At 45.7% G+C, this 22,577-nt stretch overlaps 1 protein-coding gene across 1 annotated transcript in view; it reads right to left on the reverse strand.

The window, feature by feature from the left end:
* Nucleotides 1-22,577, reverse strand: part of LOC142559409 (uncharacterized) — a 73,365-nt gene that overhangs the window by 10,485 nt on the left and 40,303 nt on the right. The window contains exons 2-5 of the mRNA XM_075671007.1: nt 21,500-21,594; nt 15,646-15,763; nt 12,853-12,938; nt 10,059-10,278 (exon numbers count right to left, since the gene is read on the reverse strand). Coding sequence (XP_075527122.1) covers nt 10,059-10,278; nt 12,853-12,938; nt 15,646-15,763; nt 21,500-21,594 — 519 coding nt within the window. The remainder of the gene's footprint in view (nt 1-10,058; nt 10,279-12,852; nt 12,939-15,645; nt 15,764-21,499; nt 21,595-22,577) is intronic.

A 22,577-nucleotide genomic window follows, 5' to 3' on the forward strand; every position in this document is an offset into this window, starting at 1 on the left:
AAAGAGAACGGTCTTCTCGCTGCAGGTCGGTTATTGAAGAGCATGGCATCGGTCATATCGCTTACGCATAAATAAGAGGGGTGTTCAGGGTTTGAAATTACTTTGAGGAAATATGTAAAACTGCTATATGATCTCTGAAGATGGAGTGACCATACATTTGCTTCTGCATAAAGGCTTTGTACGGGGCTTGTCCTGAAGGCTCCGGTCGCGAGGCGGATTCCTAAATGATGGACAGGATCCAGCATCTTTAAAGCACTTGGTGTAGCGGACTGATATACTATAGCGCCGTAGTCAAGACGTGAGCCAACAAGACACCTATACAAGTTCAAGAGACATTTCCTGTCACTGCCCCATGTTGTACTTGATAGAAGTTTCAATAAGTTCATTGTCTTGAGGCACTTAGCCTTCAAGTATTTAATATGCGGGATGAATGTCAGTTTAGAGTCCAATATAATGCCGAGAAACTTTTGCTCGGCGCGTACCCGTAATCTGCTACCAGACAGCTCAATAGCAGGACATGGTACTATTCCTCTCTTATTCGTGAAGAGAACGCATGTACTTTTCTGTGGGCTCAACCTAAAACCGTTTTCTTCAGCCCATTTTGCCACTTTATTTAGTGCATGCTGGACATGTCATTCGCAGATAGTTAAGTTGCACGATTTAAAACCAAGCTGCACATCATCTACATACACAGAGTATGACATTGTTCGTGGGATAGCCATGCCCAAAGAATTTATTTTCACAATGAAGAGTGTGCAGCTTAGCACACCACCTTGTGGAACCCCAGTTTCCTGGGTGAAAGACCTTGACAAGGCATGGCCCACCCTAACACGAAATGTGCGGTTAGAAAGGTAACTTTCAATGATACTTAGCATACTCCCGCGGATACCCATAGCGAGAAGGTCTCGAATAATGCCGAAGCGCCATGTGGTGTCGTATGCTTTCTCCAAATCAAGAAATACGGAGAGAAAAAACTGTTTATGTATGAAGGCATCCCTTATATTTGCCTCAGTGCGGACAAGGTGATCTACGGTCGATCTACCTTCTCTGAAACCACACTGATGAGGATCTAGTAGTCCATTGCTCTCAAGGATATAGATTAGGCGCCGGTTTATCATCTTTTCAAAGAGCTTGCAGAGACAGCTTGTCAAAGCGATAGGTCTGTAACTACAAGGTAGGGACGGGTCTTTTCCTTGTTTGAGTATGGGCATTATTATAGCTTCTTTCTAAGAAGATGGAATATATCCAGCGGCCCACATGACTTTAAAAAGTGAGAGGAGTGCTTTCTGTGTTTCAGGGTGCAAATACTTGACCATTTCATATATGATACGGTCACCACTCGGTGCTGAGCTGTTACAACAAGCAAGAGAATTTTTGAGCTCAGCTAGACTAAACGAGCGGTTGTAATCTTCATAATGGCCACATTTCCGATCAAGGGGCTGTCGCTCTGCACGTTCTTTGAACTTGAGGAAGGATTGTGTGTAATGGGATGCACTGGAGATATAGGCAAAATGTTCACCCAGGCAGTCCACTGTCCCCATGTGCGCCGGGAACCAAGTAACAGTATGCGAAGTGATATCCCTACCCTGCAGCAGTCTGTTAGCCGGTTCCGCAACAAGTCCTCTCGAGAAGGCTTTAATCGCAGATCGCGAGTCACTAAACACCAAAACTCCTCTTGAATCAATTAGTGCTAGAGCAATAGCCACCTGTTCGGCAACCCCCGGATCTTTGGTATAAATGGAAGCAGCATTTCTAACGCTCCCTTTGCCATCTACCACCACCACCGAATAAGCATTTTTACCATTAATCCATGCGGCGTCAACAAAAGCGGACTCCTCCTCCTGATCCTTTGCCTCTCGCAACAAAGCCCTAGCTCTCGCGACCCGCCTCCCTACATTGTGCACGGGGTGCACATTCCGCGGAAACGGACGAACCATTATATTTGCCCTAAGGTTCACATTCAGCTCGTGTAGCGGCGCCCTATCGTTCGACACAGCCACCGATTCTTCAATTGACTCTAAAATATACCTACCCGCTGGCGTACCTAGCAACCGCTCCCTCTGTGCAGTACGCTGAGCCTCGGCAATTTCATCTAACGTATTATGCAAACCGAGTCGTAACATATCGTTTGACGTAGTCATAGGCAGACCAAGCGCAGCCTTGACGGCTTTTCTGATTAATGCTTCCAATTTATTTTTCTGCCCCCTATTCCAATTTAGCATAGCTGCCACATACGAGAAATGACACATAATAAATGCGTGAACTAAGCGCATCGCATCTTCTTCTCCTAAACCCCTATGCCTATTAGAAATCCTTCTTATAAGTCTTATCGCCTCCTCCGTCTTCTTGGTAATACGCTGAATGGTTCTAATGTTCGACCCGTTCGCTTCAAGTACAAAACCCAGGACCCTGATTGCTTCAACTTTGGGTATCACCGACCCTCCACTAGTATGAATTCTAATGCAAGGCTCAACTTCCGGTATCCAACCCTTCGGCCTACGACCTAGCTTCTTAGATTTTAAGATCAACAACTCCGACTTTTTAGTGGAGCACTTGAGCCCCATGAGACCCAGATACTCCTCCGCAAGCGTTACCACCTTCTGCAGCCTAGCCTCAAGCTCTCCATCACTACCACCGACACTCCATATAGTAATGTCATCCGCGTAGATAGAATAGCCAATATCCTGGACAGTGTCCAGTGTATTAGCCAACTTCGACATCGCCAGATTGAATAACATAGGCGAGAGTACGGATCCCTGCGGAGTACCACAGCAACCCAATTTAAGGACTTCCGACTTTATCTCCCCAAACTTGAGACATGTCCTTCTATCCATGAGGAAAGCCTTGACAAAATGGAAAAGCCGCTGCCCAATGTTCAAGTCCGATAGCGCCTGTAGAATGAAAGAATGTCGGATTTTATAGAAAGCTTTTTCCACATCAAGTCCAATTAGTGCCTTAGTATCCCTAGTCCGCCGCTCAAGGAGCTGATGCTTAATCCTGATCATAGCATCCTGAGTCAAGAGGCCGGGCCGAAATCCTATCATCGAGTGCGGAAAGACCCCATTGCCCTCAACATAACGCGTTAGCCTATTTAAAATGACATGCTCTGCGACTTTCCCCAAACACGATGTCAGGGAAATGGTGCTGAGATTTTCAAGCCCTATGGCCTTCCGCGGTTTGGGTATCAGAACAGTAGTTGCAAGTTTCCACTCATCCGGGAAAGAGCCTTCCTTCCATCGGTAATTGATCTCCCGCGTAAGGAACTCAACTGACCCGTCGTATAAATTCCGTAACATTTTATTCGTAATGCCATCCGGCCCTGATGCCGATCGACCATTAAGATTCTGCAGCGCCATCCTGATATCACTTTCAGTAAATTCCTCATCCATAGCTGCATTTTCGTCCCCACTATATTCCAACATCACGTCATGTGTATCGTGCCAGGTCTCCAACGGAACGTATCTCTTAGCCAAATCCTTCAGCAACTCCTGCTCCGTGGAGTCCCGACACGCCTGATGGACCAGCTTACCTATCACAGTCCTCTGATTAGATTTAGTGTTTGTCTCATCTAGCAAATGTCTGAGCAGACTCCATGCGCCTCCCCTCTTAATGCGACCACCAATAGAATTGCATACTTCATCCCAGTGCTGCTTGCACAGTACCCGACGATGGTCTTCAATTTCCTGATTAGCCACTGCTATACGCTTTCTAAGCCTTCTATTCAATCTCTGACCCTTCCATCTCGCTAACATCGACTGCTTCGCTTCCAACAAATGCGCCAAGCGACTATCCATGTGTTCCGTGTCAATATCGGTCTGAACCTCTCTAGTGGACGCCTCAACGTCACTTTTAAGCTGACTGGTCCACTGCTCCAAGGTCAACTCATTTCCTTCATCGTCGATCCTCTGCGCTCTTCGTTTCCTAAATCCATCCCAGTCAACCATTCTGAATGTGCGCTCCTTTTTATTAGCCACTACCAAAGTAATCATAAGTATGTAATGATCGCTACCAAAATCTATATTAGAATTGGACCAGGACGAATCCACCACCCCCCGAACAAAAGTGAGATCAGGTGTCGAATCTCTACAAGTCAACGTGCCACATCTTGTGGGATACGAAGGGTCTGTAATCAGAGTTAAATTCAAGTCTAGTGCCTGCTGCCATAGTCTCTCCCCCTTAATAGTGCTATAAACATACTTCCACACATGATATGGTGCATTGAAGTCCCCTCCAATAAGCAACGGTGCATCCTTAGCCAGAAAGGTTGCCTTGGTCAAGAGAGATTTGAAACTCTGCTTCGTGTCCCGGGGGCTACTGTACAGGTTAAGCAGGTAAACGCTCCTCTCACATGACCTTTGCCGACCTAAAATTACCTCCACCATAATATATTCAATCTTGCAACCCGCCATGTGAAGATCATGTCTAATATACGGCAACCTCCTACTAATGAGAGTAGCGAGTCCTCTGCCCTGTTCATTATCCTTAACCTCCGCTTTGAAATCCGTTAAGGTCACGTTAGACGTCAGTGTTTCCTGTAACATGATAACTTGAGGTTTCACACCATGCGTTCTAACAAACTGCTGCAGAGACGCCTTCTTATGATTGAACCCCCTACAATTCCACTGCCAAATACTAAACGAACTATTTAATAGAGCCATCTTGACCACGGAAATTTCGTGAACTAGTTTTCAGCTCAAGTCCACTCGGCGACTTACCCTGCTGGGCTAGCGGCCGAGTGCACTCCCGCTCCATAACAGGGACCACCGTCTCGTTTAGATATATTTCAATTTTGCCTAATCTTTGATCCGTGATATTTTCCCGTTCTTCTATCCGCTCCAGTCTACTAATGATCTGATTTACACTTTCTTGCAATGTCGTCATCATTGCTTTAAGCTCGGAACCGACTTTGCCCTGAATCCGCACGGTGGAGGATAGGGCCCTCTTTTTCGGAGCAGGCGTCTCCTCGTCCGCCATCGTCTCTTCTGCGACCTCCACAGACCTTGGTACCTCAACCGAGTCATCATGTTTCCTAGCCTGTCCTATGCTACCGCTGTTACCTGAAGGCAAGCCGTTCCTAAGTTCAGCTATCTCTTTGATAAGCCCGTCAATGGCTGCTTTTAAGCTAAGATTCTCTCTCTCCAATTGCGCAATCCTATCCCTATCCCTATTATCATTCACATGCACCTGGCGCTGCTCGCGCGCTTGGCCGGCGCTGATGCCGCCCTTGACCTTGTCAGCCCAGGTGGTCTGGCTTCCAGCTGCGCCGCCGTCTCCACCAGCTGCAGGAAAGCGCACCCGCGCCTCCCTAGAAACCGATCGGCTCCTGGTCGTTGGAGTCCCAGTGGATGGCCGCTGCCTCGACCTGGAGCGGCTCCTAGAGCGCGAGCGTCCCTTAGAGCGTTGGCGGGCGCTCACCAGCTGCACCATCTCGGCTGCCTCCTGTTCCGCCGTTAGCTCCGCCCTGGCTCTCTCCTGTCGTCGAACAAGCATGACATAGGGAAGCTGGTATCGTTGTCTGCATTGTTTATCCGCGGTCGGGTGTCGTCCGCCACAAAGCTTGCAACAAGGCACACAGTTGTGATCCTCTTCAGGGTTCCGAGCCCCGCATCATCGGCATTCAAAACAATCGGGCGCCGGTCAGACATCCGCCCGATGTCCAAGCTTGCCACACACATAACACACATCCAACTGCTTTCGATACAGGAAGCACCGGACCAGAGTTGGCCCATATCTGACGAAATTGGGCACTTTTAACCCGTCGAAAACAATGATGACTGTTCCTGTGTTTTTGATTCGTTTAGCCGCCATAGCCAGCGGGTTGCGATCGTTAACAATGTTCCGCTCAAGTGTCGCGGGGCCATCCATAACGTCTACATTGCGAATGACCCCTTTTCACGTAGTGTGTGGGGCCGTCTCGTACGCACTGACTTCAAAATCCTTGTCTGCCACTCTGATTGACCTGAGTCTCACATATCGTTCAGCGTTACTCCTTTCTGGCACACTAGCCACCAAGATATTTTGCATAAAGTTAGGGCAAATAACACCTTCTCTAATCTGCTCAATACTGAGGCCTGCCGCCTCTACGATTGCCTTGCCCACCGCTGTAGAGCTAACTTTCTCCAAATTCAGTCCACCCCGTGGGCGAATGACTATTTTGATGTGTTCTTGTGGCATCGGTGTCATGCGCGACGCCTTCACAATGTGATTCTTGATTACCGAGCCTCCGCGCCGCTCACCTGTGCCCCGTCGTTCAGGCATCTCGCTTGGCGAACCGCCGTCACCCAATCCAGGCCTCGTCGTAGCTCTAGATTTTCGGCTGGACACTGTCCGCCATCCCAGGTCTTCAGTAAAGTCCTCCGCCGGGAGCACTTCCCCTTCAACGTGCATTGCTGCCATGCCGCGCTAGGCATGCTGCTCGTCCGCCCAAATGAAAGGCTCATCGTTGCGTGTAAGCCGTGTCAGAGGCTCAGCAATTCTCGATAATCCCTCGACGAAGCGCCTATAATATGTGCACAAACCAAGGAAGCGTTGGACAGCCTTCTTGTCTGTGGATGGTGAAAACTTGGCGACGACAGCTAATTTGTCGGGTCTGGCCGGAAGCCTTGAGGACCAACGACATGGCCAAGAAAGTTGAGCTCTTGGAACTCGAAATAGCATATTTCAGTCTTGATAGCGAGGCCGGCAGTATGGATCGCAGCGAGGAGACTCTCGATTCATGTGACATGTTCGTCAAATGTGCTCGAGAAGACGATGACGTCGTCCAAGTATACGAGGCAGGTTTGCCATTTGATCATTATTCAAAAGACCAGCACAAAATAGCAGGGACACAGACAGAGAAGACGACAGGACGAGCGCTAAACATCAACTGAGCGTTCTACTGTGAGCGAAGGTACATATATACATTTCGGTGGTGCATGCGCACACAGGGTTAAAACAGTAAGGGCACATTCTAATCAAAATGTGGCAGACTGTTCTGTAAGTATATGTTTTTCTTTTTTGGACAAGGCAAGTGATCCCGTGCTGACACATTTATCACCTTCCCTGTCAATGTGATATGCCTCACAAATCTCGCGCCCCCATCTTGTGCCTCCCCACCAAGCACACACGTGGTATTAAACGCAGGCACGCACCCGCATCGTTTATAATGCATGGCCAAATGGCCACCCCCGCTAATGAATCTACCAGCGTTCGGTGCTCTCGTAGCAGTTAATTTAGGCAGCGGCCAGTCTGCCCCACGTAGCATCTACCGCAAGAGAGAGGTATGCGGCATACGATCCCAACAATGCAGGGTACAAACTCGCATTCATGTTTTATGGCGCAGACCGGTTTTTTCTTTTCGTTTACGGCTTTGCACATGCGCACCAGCTTTTCGGGGACAGGGAACATTCCGTCCACGCCGCACTTCTCTCCAACTTTTCTCAGCCGGTGCGATAGCTGGTGCACTTACGGTATAGCTGTGCGCTTCAGCTTCTTGCAGCTCTTTTCGGCTGCCACGCCAGGCCGTCCTCCTGCTCTGATTTCTTTCTGGAGGCATTCCGCCACAGCCGTCACGATATCTTTCGGAAAACCAGCGTTCTGCAATGCTTAAATCATTCACGAATTAGTATTCTGATTGTTTCCATGTATAATGTAATTTCATTGCATCCTCATGCATTCTAAGTTTCCAATTTCTTAAAATTTATTTTATGTAGGTGTATATTTTGGCGTGCGCGACCTCTTCTGCACGATTATTTAAAGATCTTATGTGAACTTTTTGTCTTGCTTATGTGAATTGTTATGTGCACTCTTGCAAGTTGCTAGTTGTCCATTTTCCAGAAACTGATGTACTGAAATCCTTTTTTTTACTCTGTTGAACTCAAAGTGTGTGAGCTGCCACGAACTGCGGAGGGACAGGGACCTTTGTCAGGCTTGATTGCACTTAGCCCCTGCCCTGCAGTGAGCTTTGTATATTGCTTGCTGTAAATAAAATACTTACTTACTTACTTATTTGAAAAAATGGACCACGTCAGAATTGACATTGCTCCCCCCGCCCCAAATTTCGGCTGTGCCACATGCAAATATCAAGTTGGCCCACCCTCAAATTTCAACTTGACTCGTCCCCAAATTTCAGTTGGCCCACCCTTTCTGTAAGCTTCCCCATGCATTTTCCAAGGAGCCTTATGTATGGTTATGAGTATTCTCTCTTTGTTTCATTCTTTTTTCCTTTAAATGGTTCTCTGTCGCTTGAAAACTACCAATTATCTACATTTACACCATCTTAACGATTAAAGTGTTTACCTTTGGAAATTGCGCGCTTTTGTGTAGAAACAAGGCATCACACTTATCGCGTGAAAGACTTCGCCAAGGAATGCTTACGCAGGAATGAGAAAGAACTACCTAGCGTAATTAATTTATTAGATTAGTAATAGATGGCCCACTCTGTGGCACCAGTACTGCACTGCTACTCTTCGTTGGTGGTGTTTGCAGAAACGTTGAAGCAAGATATTGACAAAAACTGCACTGTATATCCCTTACAAAAAATGTTGTTGGAATTTCATTGGTTTTCCATCGATATTTCATGGTGCGTACAACAGAAAAACTGTGGAAGTTCCATGGATATCTTATGGAGGATTTGTTGCACAATCATGGAAAAGTGGCCACCGTGAATCCATGGGATTTCCATGGGATTTTCATGGCGTTGTTTTTCCGTGGGATTTCCATGGGATTTCCATGGCGTTGTTTTTCCGTCGGATTTCCATGGGATTTCCATGGCGTTGTCGTTTTGTGGGATTTCCATAGCATTGTTTATCGTGGGATTTACATTGCATTTAGTTCTCAGTGTAATGACTTCATGTTGTCAGGTAATGCTGATCAAGCGCAACAGTAAGAAACAAGGCATTTTACTCATTTTATTTCTCTGGAGAGGAGAGAGGAAAGACTGTTCTTGAGGTATGGCACCCTCACCCCCGGTAATTTTGTGCAGGTGTATCCCGAAAAAGAAATAAATAAAATAAACAATGTGCAGCTTTAGCAAACTAATCAGCAAAGGATGCTTACTTAAGCCAGAAGACTAAGCAATGAATGTCAGCTTGAAGCTTTCGGGTTTAATCCAGGTTGTTCTGTATAAGGAACTATAACAGTATAATGAGCCATGGTAAATGTGGCAAGAGCTTTGTCCCAGTTGTTAGACAAAGTATTTAACTAAATCAGCTTCTATGCAGATTAAACCATAAACTACCTTTATGTGTGAATTATCGCCCTGAAAAAAACCTGAAATATTTGTGTTCTTCTTGGTTAAATATTTATTACAATTAGCATTAGCTGTTAAGCTATCTAATGGTCACTATGGCAATGCAAGGCTTGAAAATAACATGAAAACATTGCATCTGCAACCGAATACTTTCTGTCAAACTCTTTAATTAGTTTAGGAAAAAGCATGCAACATGTTTAAGGTAGGTGCAGCCTGCTGCTGACACATCACAGTAGTGCTGGTCAGACATGCTGTGAACAAACTAAATCACCTACATTCTGAATGTGACTTTCACACGAATCTGATGGGGCTCTTCTCTGTGCAGTCACTAAGATACTGCTAGAGTGAGCCTTGCATGCAACATGAGTCATGTATATTTGGCACTTTGTGATAGCAATAAGCACTATGTGAGGCCAAATTTAAGTAGTGAAAAATTTTGCAGGCTTTTCTTAATAAAGAAAAAAAACGCTATGGAATAGGTAGCACATACAAAACACAGCTGAACATGGTTTAAACTGTGCCATGAGAACCAGAAGCAGACCTAGGACTGTACGTGTGCTATCTGGCCAGCTAAGATCAATCGATAGCTCAAACAGTCATTTGTTTTATCAGGCCTCTAAAAATTGTGCATAACATTGCAGCCACAAGGGCAATAATACAAGTGAAGTATTTGTCATTCCACACAAATTACTAGGAACACTTACTATACTTCAGCTAGTTGCTAATGGCACAGTGGGTATAACCACAATAGGCTTTCTTGCTATGGCAACTTACACGCATGTTTTTAGTTACTTTAAACAAAATCACTGTAATCCAATAGTGTACGCACCTATCACAGCCTCCACACGTACGGGATCAAGGGCCTCCTTTTGTCGAGTCTCGCCCCGAACGCAGCTTTTCCCTCCAAAAAGGGACTTGCCCCACAACTCTTCTTCAGAGAAAACGTGGCGCATAAGTGCCCGGGCAAATTTGCGAGGGCCACTGTCACAGGCTCGGCACAATTGGTTGATGATTGTCTCGTCAACCAGCGTGCCACTGCTAATTTCCACCTGGACACAGAAAATTAAGAGACACTTTAGAAGCTCACCTTTGGGCATAAAGCTGAATAATGTATCGCCAAATATACTGGCCATAAATGACAGCAGAAGAAAAACAAGTGTCTGGCAGCATCGTCACATGGTTTGCATTGTAGAGGCATGTCTTTGACAGTTACTTGCAGAGACTGACACTGCAGTGCAGGTCCAAGTAAGAAAGAAAAGAAAGACGGAAAGACAAATATAAATTGTTCACAAGTGGACTTCGTAATTGACGGCTCGTTGCCCACAGATACACAGGCAGCTGTCAGCAGGTGTGACATCAACATGATCTTTGTTAGCGACTACTAAATGGCGTATAATTTCAGCAACCTCCCTGCAACGGCTTGCCACCGGCCATCATGCCGGCCAGGCATCAGCTTTAGTCATAGTCACAAATTGCAAATGATCAACTGCACATCGTTAAGTGATCCAGACAGACCCCTTTCACCATTTCAAGTGATTCCAGGGGCCAGCAATTTGGGAAACACTGAGTTAAGGGGGGACGCGGGGATCAGATCGCGAAAATCGCAAAAAAGATCGATTTTTGGCAACGACGCGTTTCGGTATCTGCAATGCCCAATCTACATTGTATCAAAATGGTTTGACTGAAAACGCACTAAAAGTGCCTGAAAAAAATTAATTTACGAGTGCGTAGGGCGAGAAAAAAACAGCTTTAAATCGCGTAAAATCACCGCAGTTCGCGGAGCCCTAACTCGTCTTTCCCGCCACCGAACGCCGCCATCTTGGTATCATTCGAAAGCTCGAAGTTTCGCTATTCCCTTTCTGAATTCATCGGTCGTCGCCATCTTGTAACAAACACACAAACACAAAAGAAGCGCGGGTCTGCTACAGGCGGTCACACGGGCCCTGCGATGAAAGCGGGCCTCCGATTGGTTGCCGTACTGAAAGGCGTCTCGCCATTGGTTGCTGCTGCAGCAGCGGGCAAGCTGGCAACCACAGCGGACCGCAGTTGTCTGCTTTGAAAACCACGCCGGCGTGTTTCTACGTTTGACACTCGCAGAATTCGGATTTATGAAAGCTCCCAGGTCAGTGATGAATCGTCGCTCATTCGAAAAGAACTTTTAAATGAAGCATGCCTTCGGAAAACGGAAGCGCAAGCCTCCTACGGCGAGAGAAAGACGGCGGCCAGCGGGAGACGCGGAGAACCCGACTGAACACGCGGATAACGTGCCGCGTTATCTTGCACCGCGTGATTGCAGCAGCGAAGACGACAATCGCCCTGTGACATCGTCACTGATAACCAAGCCACCGGAAGACGTGCCAACGGAGGCTCTCGCACATGTGCGTACGGCCGCGCGAGTCAGCAACCGAGATCGCGTTGTTGGAGGCGACGCGGGTCGGTCTCAATCGCCGGCAGAGACGGTGTGCGTTTCCGGTGCATCGTGCGACAGGGACACGCAGCCTGCGAGTGAGCCCCAACCACCGACGAGCTACATACTGTATGGTGACTCAAGGCTTACCAGACGAATCGTCGCACGATTCAGACGCGCCTCGAGCCGCGTTTTGCGTCAGCGGTGACTGCAGAAGCGCAGGCATGCAGCGTTCGCGACTCCCTTTGCGCAGTGTCCGCGACTGAGCGGAAGCAGCAATGCCAAAAACAAATTTCGGCCCCTTGTGACTGTGAGTTAATTATTATGCGTGTTTCCGCGATGAACTTCTTGATCGCTAAATCTCTGTGCCCAAGATGCCAACTGCGTTCTGTGGGTGTACACTGCGATACCAGGCTCGGTCTGGCAGTGAAAATGGTGGTCATGCACTACTCCAGAAGGCACAAGAAAAGGATAAAGAACGCCTGAAGAAGGCATCCAAAGCCCACCAAACAATGAGGCAAAGGTGTAAGAAGATGCCTGACAGCAATGATGCAAAATATTACAGCCCCGGTGCTCTTGAATAAATTTTCAGTGCTGTTAATTAAAACTTTGCAGCCAGTTTTCTCAACTGCATTTTTTTGTCAATCACCTCGCTCGTGGAAAGCGTAGCACAGCAATGGCTGGACCGATTTTGGCCCAGTTTGTTTTGCTGTGATCCACAAGCTGTGCTGTACTTAAAGTCAGTCTTGAAATGTTTCTTTATCTTTCCATTATTTAATTATTTCACCATTACTACATGGCTCCATGCAGTGAAACACAGTCATGTGCATGTTATGTTGAGCAAAAAATTATTAGCGCTTTAAAAAAAAATCGAACAGCGTCTTGATGTAGATTAGACATCTGTGCAAACATGCAAAGTATTCCCAGCTCCCTATCATGTTTCATTACTGTGCCAGGCTTTCCACAAGCAAGGAACTTATAAATTCTTATAAAACAAAAGCTAATTAAGATATCCTAATAAAATTTTAGATTTGTCTTTTTATTGCAATGTGCAGTGTGTGTGCCAAATTTCAGCCCTTTCTGTCAAGAAACAAAAAAAGTTAATTCTGATCCCCTCCTCCCCCCTTAACCTTGCATTGCTCAAAGCATCACTTCAAATGCACTATACTGCCAAAAAAGAAAAAAAAAAGGAACAACTGGCAGCAAATAAGCGTACCTTTGTGCAAGCAATCACCGGTTCCTCCGGCTTGGTTTCAGCTTTCTGCAACATCTTTTTTAGTCGCTTGACCATCTTGCCAGCTTCTGCATAATGAGCAAGCAATACAACCAGTGAACAAAAGTGTATGTGTATTTCAACCATTTCAGTGAAAGAGCACAAAATACTGATTCCTTATGCAGCACTATATGTCATACATAATAATGAACTTTGTGACACTTCTGCTCTTTTTGTGCATCAGTCATTGATGCATGATTTGGTGCAATTTTGTGTCCACAAGTCATTCGTGTAATACGTAAAAGTCATTCTGCAAAAATTGTTGCAAATACAAAACTGCACCATGAAAAATGCAGAGGGAGACTTGATGGCTGCACAACTTGTATAGCTTCCACAGGGTTGCCTGCTAAGTATGAAACAGAGTGCACATTCCCTCATGTTGCAAAAGGTACATTATGCAAACTGATCACTGCCTAAATGGTCACTAAGAGGGACAAGTACTACATCAAGTCATAACATTGACCCGTGCCTTACGTGAATGTGTGCTCTAAATTTAATGGTTTCGCATTAGTGGCTCAGAGCAGTCCTTTCATGCTCGCAGTTCCTTTTTCTTTATACCAACACAGAAAATCCCGACCTCTCCTACACATACCTTGCTGCATGACAGGGAAATCCCACAAACAACGCTGCTGGCACATTCTGAAAACTTGCACATGTGTTTTGTTTCCCAAGCATCTTAGCTTTCCACCTTTTTGATCTTATTAAATGTCTTGCACGTTCCTTTTTTTTACGCAACAGGCTATGCTTGTACGGTAAAATTACAGGTTTCCAGATTTCCATCAAATTTTTTTGTTAATTCTCCTGCTGTCCTGATCGCCAGCATTATGTTTACAGATAATTGCGCAAGCATGCAGTTCAGGTATGTCGTATTGACCGGCCTGTCTATCTGGAGTTCTCAGCTTTCCAATACTGCGTGGTGGCATGATTTTCCGAATGCACTGGTGGTAAATGCCAAGGCAATCCCTCTATATCACTTCCGAGTCGCCATACAGAACCATTTTGATGTCCCGGTGCTTCACAAGCCCAGCTTGCGTGCTGCCATTAGTCTTAAATTGAAGTCTTAGAACTAAAGTTCGCCTTCCTATGGCAGTTAATGCATTAATTCCAGCCCTGTGTGCACATTTCAAAGCAAGGAATTTACAAAACAGCAAGAGCTCATTACATATTACAATTATTTAAAATCTGGTCAAACACAATACCTTGTTGCATCACTGCAATAAGCCAGACAAGAAACTCAATCAGAAGAGAAAATCCATCTTACATATAGCATGTACCTCGCCTACATACGTGCTTGAAGGGCTTTGACATAGCAATCTTTTCTGGTAACTTAAGATTCTAGATCTCTAAACCCCAGAAAAAAATACCGATATGCCTCGGAGTAATTTATTATGATAGCTTTTCTATAGTCAGTTTGGGTTACATTTTCAAGGAGTATACTCTTTTGGGATGTCATGACGTAGTATGTGGTCAGGTGGGAACAGGACATTACGATATTCTGACACTTGCTCCAGCTTGCTTGATCACCTCGCTACTATTCGTTGTGAGGGCCAATGTAGCAGCATAGCAAACAGCCGAATGAGCTGCAGCGAGTGTCGGAATGTTGCAATGTTAAAAATTTAATCATGGGGTTTTAGGTACCAAAACAACTTTCCGATTATGAGGCACGCCATAGTGGAGGACTCCGGAAATTTAGACCACCTGGGGATCTTTAACGTGCACCTAAATCTAAGTACGCAGGTGTTCTCGCATTTCGCTCCCATCGAAATGCGGCCGCCATGGCCGGGTTTCAATCCCGCGACCTCGTGCTCAGCAGTTCAACACCATAGCCCTTAAGCAACCACGGCAGGTTTAAATAAAATTTCACAATTGCTAAATTTGCTATGGATGAGTTGTATATACCACTGAATCAATCTTGGCAAAGCAGCAGAGCTGGTAATTGTATAATTTTTTTCGCAGTCATTAAACAGCACCTAGTAGACGATACATGTATCTGATAGTCTTGCCACGGTCTGCAGTTCTAAGCTATTGCGGCTCAAGCTGGCCTCACGTTGCCATGCCTGGAGAACCACATACTAATCAGGACATGTGGGTGTTCCAAGCGTCTACTATAGTGAGAGGGCTCATGTCTACTACAGCGAGAGCGCTCATTGTTGCACAGGTGCAACAATGAGCGGTTGCAAAGGTGCAGCACTGCGATTTCGAAGGTTACATTGAGGAGCCGTGCATTAAGTCATGTGCAACTGCTACCGAGCAATAATACTGGCCTTTTTTTTCAGCTTCAGTATCAAAAACAGGTATTTTTCTATATGAGGGATCGACGTTGGGCTAGTTGGCATTGCATTTCGAAGGCGACACTGTGCATAAAGGTGCAATGCAATGAAAGGTGAACAGCACAGCGATTGTCCTTGCCTTATGCACCGTTTCCTCTTCCAAATATTTCTGCTAGTTCTGAAATTTCAAAGGTAAAATTTTGCACAGAGGCTCCTTTATGCCAACATATCATGAAAGGCTTTTTACACAGTTAAAGGCTTTGTTGCAGTTAGCCTTCAGCAATGTTAGGAATCCTGCAAGGAGGGGTTGCAGTGCTCAGAAAGACAAATGTTTCGTGCGCTAAAAGTCCTTTGGGGAATAATACCAACACGTAGTGTTGACCTGCGTGTACTTTATGTGCATTGAGGGAATCATAAATAAACTGAAGAATGAGTAAGTATATGGCTGCTGCCTTAAGGTGCTTACCAGTCACATAGTCGTGTCCTTCCTGAAGCCTCTTGAGGCTTTCCACTTCTGCTCTTAGGGCCTCATTTTCCATCTCCAGCTGGCGCAGTCTGTCACCACAAGTGCCGCAAGCTGCATTCTGAAATCATGACAGTGCATGCATTCTTAGGCATCAAAGACACAGAAAAATGGGTGCAGACGTAGAGTCAGTAACATAACTGGGGAATATTACTTCTGGAGGTTGGTTCTGAATGCTGGCCTGTGAGTGAATATTGTCAGTGCTTTTAAGAAAGCAGAGGATGGGAACAGAACACTTGCCTTTAACGGATTTTACTTGGAAAGGAAATTTAAGATCACAAAAGACTGGAAAGGATACAATCAGACCTCGTGCCCAGCATTACCCACCACGTGCACCTAGCCCGTTTGCTAACAGAACGAAATTCTTTATTAGACAATGTAATCAATGCAGTGTTTGCACAGCTATCGTCTCTTTTGATGCACATTTTAGACTCTTACACTACCACTAAAGATATTGTCGATAAAAAGCATGAACCAGGCTCATAGCTGCTTAACATGCATGTGTTTATAAAGCCCGATGCTAAGTATAAGTAGTAAAGGCAAGGCGCAGAAGACCAGGAATCAAGAACACAAACAACAGGACCGGCGCCGGTCCTGTTGTTTGTGCTCTTCTTCTTGAGTCCTGGTCTTCTGCGCCTTGCCTTTACTACTTCCAAGCATGAACCAACTAGCTCAAGCAAGAGTTTTGCTAAATGTAACTTTTCTCTTGTAAACTAAGCCATATGATGCAGTGAATATAGTAGAAAGCAAGCAGCCGAAGCTTGATGTGGCCGAGTTGGTTATGCATACTCGAAGAAAAGAGCGCTACGAGGACGCGGACTAAAAGAAGAAACATTTACGACGGACAAGGCGCTACTTCCAACTAAATGTTTTTTTGAAGAAACAGGACTTTAAGTAGATGCAACATAGAATGGCCCATCGTGACATCACGACGTCCCTATCTCATTAGAAAAGCTATTTCTTTTTCGGTAAGCGACACTGAAGGGCAGCTAATGCACGTGCCCTTGGCCTTTGCAATGTAGAAAGTTTCCAATATCTCCCGTTCTAGTCTATCTCTTAAAGTAATCTCGTATATGAGATACCCTTAAGTTGCCAACAGGTTTATATCGGTCAAACCGGACGGTGTTTTAATTAAAGGGCGCGTGAGCAGAATTGGGCCGTAAATAACAATGCGGCGGCCATCTGGCAGAACACTGTAAACGTCACAATTGCCGTCCATATCTTCGCGACACCAGGTTTCTGGCACGGTCTAGAGATAGACTAGAACAGGAGATATTAGAAGCTTTCTACATTGCAAAGGTCAAGGGCACGTGCATTAGCTGCCCTTCAGTGTCGCTTACCGAAAAAGAAATAGCTTTTCTAATGAGATAGGGAGGTCGTGATGTCACGATGGGCCATTCTATGTTGTATCTACTTAAAGTCCCATTTCTTCAAAAAAAAAATTTAGTTGGAAGTAGCGCCTTGTCCGTCGTACATGTTTCTTCTTTTAGTCCGCGCCTTCGTAGCGCTCTTTTCTTCAAATAGAAAGCAAGCAACAGGAAGAAGCAGAGGACAATGTTTAAGTCTACAGAGCACCACCACACAACAGCCGTCAATGTGTAGAACTACTGCATTCATCATGCAGTCACAGAGGCAGCATGGCCACCTAATCCATAGCAGCCTCACAGTTTGTGCATAGAAATAGGTTTCAATTGCATTCTGTCCACTGTCACAATGGCAACCTTACTGACAGTGATGCAATGAATCAATGCAGCAAATGAATGTAGCGCCACCATGCATTGTGATGTCTACTGTGTGCCAGCTCCCCAAATTTCGCACCACCAAAACTATGTCATGATACAGCAATGGCACAACTTATGTAAAAAGGACATGGTTGTGACATATTTTGCATGTTCTCCACAACTCAAATGTTTTTCTGCATAGTCATAAAGTATACCCTTAAATGCATTATATATGACATATGCAAGACCACTTGTCGAAACATTGGCTCCTGCATTCACTTTGTTCATGTTTTGCTCATATGCAAGCTTATGTAATACCCCAATCACACAGGCACCCGCAAACTCCTTTTAACTCTATTGTCTTTATCTCGATGCGCTGGATGTCACACGGTCACCCTTCCGCTGAGGGAGCTTAAAGGAGCGTTTGGTCAAGGGAGATTGGCGATTTCCCTCAGCAACTGAAGGAAGTACTCTTATGCCTATACTTTTTGTTGTAAAAGTGATAATTTACTTATTGCTCGCATTAAAAGTAAAGTAGCGTGCATTTGGAATGTTTCCATTGAATTAAATAAAAGTCCAAGCACAACTCGGCAACAGTTATGCTTGCTGCTGCACAATACTCTCGACCTAGGCCGCTTGGCACCATGTTTTTCTCGTCTTAGAGGGCGTTTACATGCCTGTCAAGTTCATGTAAACGCTAGCCGGTCAGACTGAACAAGCATCGAGTCAGGCTGAGTTAGCCCGACCCGTTTGAAGCGTACATGTAAATGCAGATGGGTCCGGCCCACCAGCACCGAGACTTGTGCGGGAACACTGGGATATCGTAATTTATGCGGCTGCAGCATATATAGCATCAGGACAAGGTCAAGACAATGTACTGTGCAGTGCAACCTCATCATAGCAATAAGACCGATGAAATAGAGCTGTTGCAGACAGCAGTGGGAACAGGAAGCCCAGTTCCAACACGTTCATCTCTCGGCTCAAGGCTGTGTGCCGTCGTCCCGACTCGTCAGAAGCAAGTTAATGTAAATGCAGTAAGGTCTGGCTCCGTCAGGCCGAATTCCGACTTTACCCGATTTCATCAGGTTCATGTAAATGTGGCCTTTGTCGTGCAGTGGTCGGTGTGGTCACTCATGACTGGCACCGGCACAGTAGACAAAATTAAAGAAAAGCTCAGGAGGTCACCATGCACGAAGCGTGTTTTAGTATAGTTTGCAGCAGCTCAGGTAGCGGAACCCAGAGCCAACTTGCTACGCCGCAAAGGAAATAAAGGCAGATAAGCCCTAGCATCGCTGTTACATTTAGCCAGCACACTTTGATATTTAATGAGGTGTATGTTTTTTGCATCAAACATATTGAATAATATTTTTATGAAAGAGTGCCGATTATAACAGCTATGAGCGTAATTAGAAGTTACGCTCTTGTACAAAACCCAAACATCGCTGAGCGCACCTCTGGAGGCTACATTTAAAATGCCCCTTGTTGGTCGTGTGACACCACAACTTCCTTGAGGTCGAACTTCCTTATACCCGTGTAACACGGGCACTCACGAACTCCTTCAGGATAAGGGAGCACGAGACTTCCCAAGGGAGTTCGACCTCAAGGAAGTTGTGGTCGTGTCACACGGCCAATACCGAGGTCTTAAATGTAGCCGCCAGGAGTGCCTTAAGCGGTGTTTGCTTTTTGAACTAATACAAGAATACAAGAATATAACTTCCAATTACACTGTAGCTATCATAATTAATGCTCCTTCTATAAGAATATTATTGAATACATTTGATGGTAAAGACATACACCTCATTAAGAATCAAAGTGTGCTCGCTAAACATAGCATTGCTGACAGCGCCATTAGCCACCTGGTGCCTATGTAAGCTTTTCCTTGTGGCGCGGCTAGCCTCCATAGCGTGGCGAGTAGGCTCAGTGTTCTGTTACCCGAACTGCTGCAAACTATACTCAAAACATGACATTTCGTGCACGGTGACCTCGTGGGCTTTTCTTTTATATTGTCTATTGTGCCATGGAGTCATTCATGAGTGATCATACCGACCACTGCCAGACTAGCACGACAAAGGCCATGTTTACATGAACCCGACGGGAGCTGACCGAGCCCGACATGACGGCATTTACACGAACTCGCTTCTGACGAGTGTGGACAAGAATGGCACACAGCATCAAATTAAAAAAAAAATGGAGTTTTTTGGGCCAAAACCACTTTCTGGTTATGAGGCATGCCATAGTAGTGGACTCCGGAAATTTCGACTACCTGGGGTTCTTTAATGTGCGCCTAAATCTAAGTACATAGGTGTTTTCGCATTTTGCCCCCACCAAAATGCGGCCGCCGTGGCTGGGTTTCGATCCCATGACCTCGTGCTTAGCAGCGCAAGCACCACACAGTGTCAAGCTGAGACTAATGCGTTCGAACTCTGCTTGCGGTTCCCTGCTGCCGTCTGGAACCGCTCTATTTCGTGGGTCTTATCACTACGATGAGGTTGCATTGCACAGTGCCTTCTCTTGGTCCTTAACCTGATACTATTCCAGCTGCTGACGCATAAATAGCGATGTCCCAGCATTCCCGAGCAAGTCTCGGTGTGGCAAGCTGGACCCGTGCGTGTACACATGCACGCTGCAAATGGATCGGGCTGGTTGAACATAACGCATGTAGTTGGGATGACTCAGCTGGACTCGAAGTTTGTTCAGTCCGACCGGCTAGCATTTACATGAACTCAACAGGCATATTCTAGGCCGACAAGGCGCCTCAACTTGATTCTGTCGGGTTCGTGTAAACGCCCTGAAAGATGAGAAAAACATGGTGCCAAGAGGCCTAGGTCGAGAGCATTGTGCAGCAGCAAGCATAACTGTTGCTGAATTGTGCTTGGACATTTATTTAATTCAACGGAAACATTTTAAACGCACGCTAGATCATTTTTAATGAGACCAATAATTAAATTATCATTTTTACATCAGGCCGCTGAGGGAGATCGCCGATCTCCCTTGACCAAAAGCTCCTTTAATCTCCCTTAGCGGAATGGCGACCGTGCGACACCAAGGGCACCTCCCTCGAGATAAAGATGATGGAGTTTGCGGGTGCCCGTGCGACAGGGGCATGTTCACTGAAGACGTTGGAATGAACGCGTTACAGATGTCCCCCTCCACCCAAAAAGAGGAGTGGAATGGGATAGATTTCAGCTGTTAGAAGCTTATTTTTTCAAAGGTGTGCCCAATAGTGGTTGAAACCATTGTTCCTCAGAATTTTTGCCGCATGTTTCGACTTCTACTATGATCCATCAAATATCTGGTTGCGTTCCAAATAAACAAAACTAAATATACATTAGTGAAAAATGTCCCATTCCTCCAGGCTCTTCCCTATGTGCCAAGCTTGGCTTATAAAATCGAAATGCAATTCTCGTCAAATCTTATGTTTGCTCAGGCATACTAGTCCTATGTATACAAAGGCTTGTTTTATTTTCACAAAAAAAAAGACGAGAAATCCTAAGGTTTTACATGCCAAAACGACAATCTGAATTTTAGGTATGCCATAGTGGGGGGGACTCCAGATTAATTTTGATCCCCTGCGGATCATTAACGTGCCCCCAGTGCACGGCACAAAGGCGTTTTTGCACTTCACCCCCACTGAAATGCGGCCACCGCTTTTCACAAGAAAAAAAAATATGGATGCAGTAAACGGCCCAAAGTAATTAGGCATAGAAGTTATTAGTATGCAACAGTGAAAACTTCATTTGGTGCATTTTTTTTGTCAATGTCACTAAATACATCAGTACAAGGTGGGCCTAGTGAGAGCTTGTAGTATTTTCATTAACTGGTATTCCAATCTCAGATGCGGGAATCCCTCCTTCAGCCCTTCTAGAAATTAGACTTGTGAAGAGGGGTAGGGTGACCTCAAAACGACCACACACGTGCGCCGCAAGCACCACCCGGACGCACGATTGTGTAATTAAAAACGGCGAAACCCTATCTTTGCTAAAGTTTGAAGTGTTATTAGAAGCGACAGAATGCATGCAACAAGCTTAAAACGTGGTTAGTTTCACTCGTGAAGTGTAATTCAACACTGCACCCACGTGGGCTTTATATTCGTCCCCTTCTGTAGTTCCAATTAGGGCCCCTGCGTTGGCGACAAGCCGCGAGCGCTTCTCTTCGAGGGCTTGCGGGCTCCCTGCGAGAAATAATGCGCAAATGCAAATGCTCAAACAACGCTTCGACAAATACATGCACAAGGGGTGAGAAGAAGCAATGCCCCCTGTTAAGGCCCAAAATGTTCTGAGCCGAGCATAGTAAATCACCGAGCAGGACCAAATAATCTGCATACTTTTTAATGTTTACAGTAAAGCTGGTTCTGTCGCGCTAACAGAGACGGCACATGGAGTGTCGTCATAGCGCTTAAATGTAGAGATACTTCCGTCTCCGTTTTAGGCCTCTTCGAGAGTGCTAGCATCACTTGCGATCGCCAGTCGTTGCTTTAAAGTATGACGGTATATATGCATGCAAATATATGACGTGAAATAAGTGCCTACCGCACTTCAGAAGGATTGCCGGGGCCGCTGGTTCCCCTTCTTTCCAGAACACGGGCTGCGTGCTGCCTCTTAACTTCTTTATGGCGCCCTCCTGGGCCAGCAGACTAAAGCCTACATCGGCGTCAGCGAGTGCGCGGACGGGATACACGTCCCATTTTTCCTCCGCCACCCATTTTATCAGTATGTGCGACATACTATCATAAATATATCCACTCACGTGCATTTGACTGATGCGCGCTCCTTTTATAAACGTTTCACAAACGAAAGCAGGCTGTCATAGTTGCTTGCTCTATCTCTATGATGTCGCCAAATGTGGTGATAAAAAAAGTAAATTCTGTTGGCTAAGCTATTACAAAGAGTTTACAGAAATTATAAGAAACAATATTTACCTATTATAATAATTTGTGTTCTAACTTATACGTTGTGTGCAATTTAACGCTCTAGGGATGGCTGCTTATCGGTAACAACCGCCAATTTCGAAGGCCGTGTTTGCGCGGGGTCAGGTTAGGTTGACCCAAGCTTGACTACGGCTACGGCCAAGGCAAGGAGCCCAGCGTATGCATGCCCTTGGCTACTGGGTCTGGTTGACGGTCAATGAAAATAAAGTGGACCTACTCGTGGTGCA

Source organism: Dermacentor variabilis, chromosome 10 (genome assembly GCF_050947875.1).
Source record: "Dermacentor variabilis isolate Ectoservices chromosome 10, ASM5094787v1, whole genome shotgun sequence".
Classification (NCBI taxonomy): Eukaryota; Metazoa; Arthropoda; class Arachnida; order Ixodida; family Ixodidae; genus Dermacentor; species Dermacentor variabilis.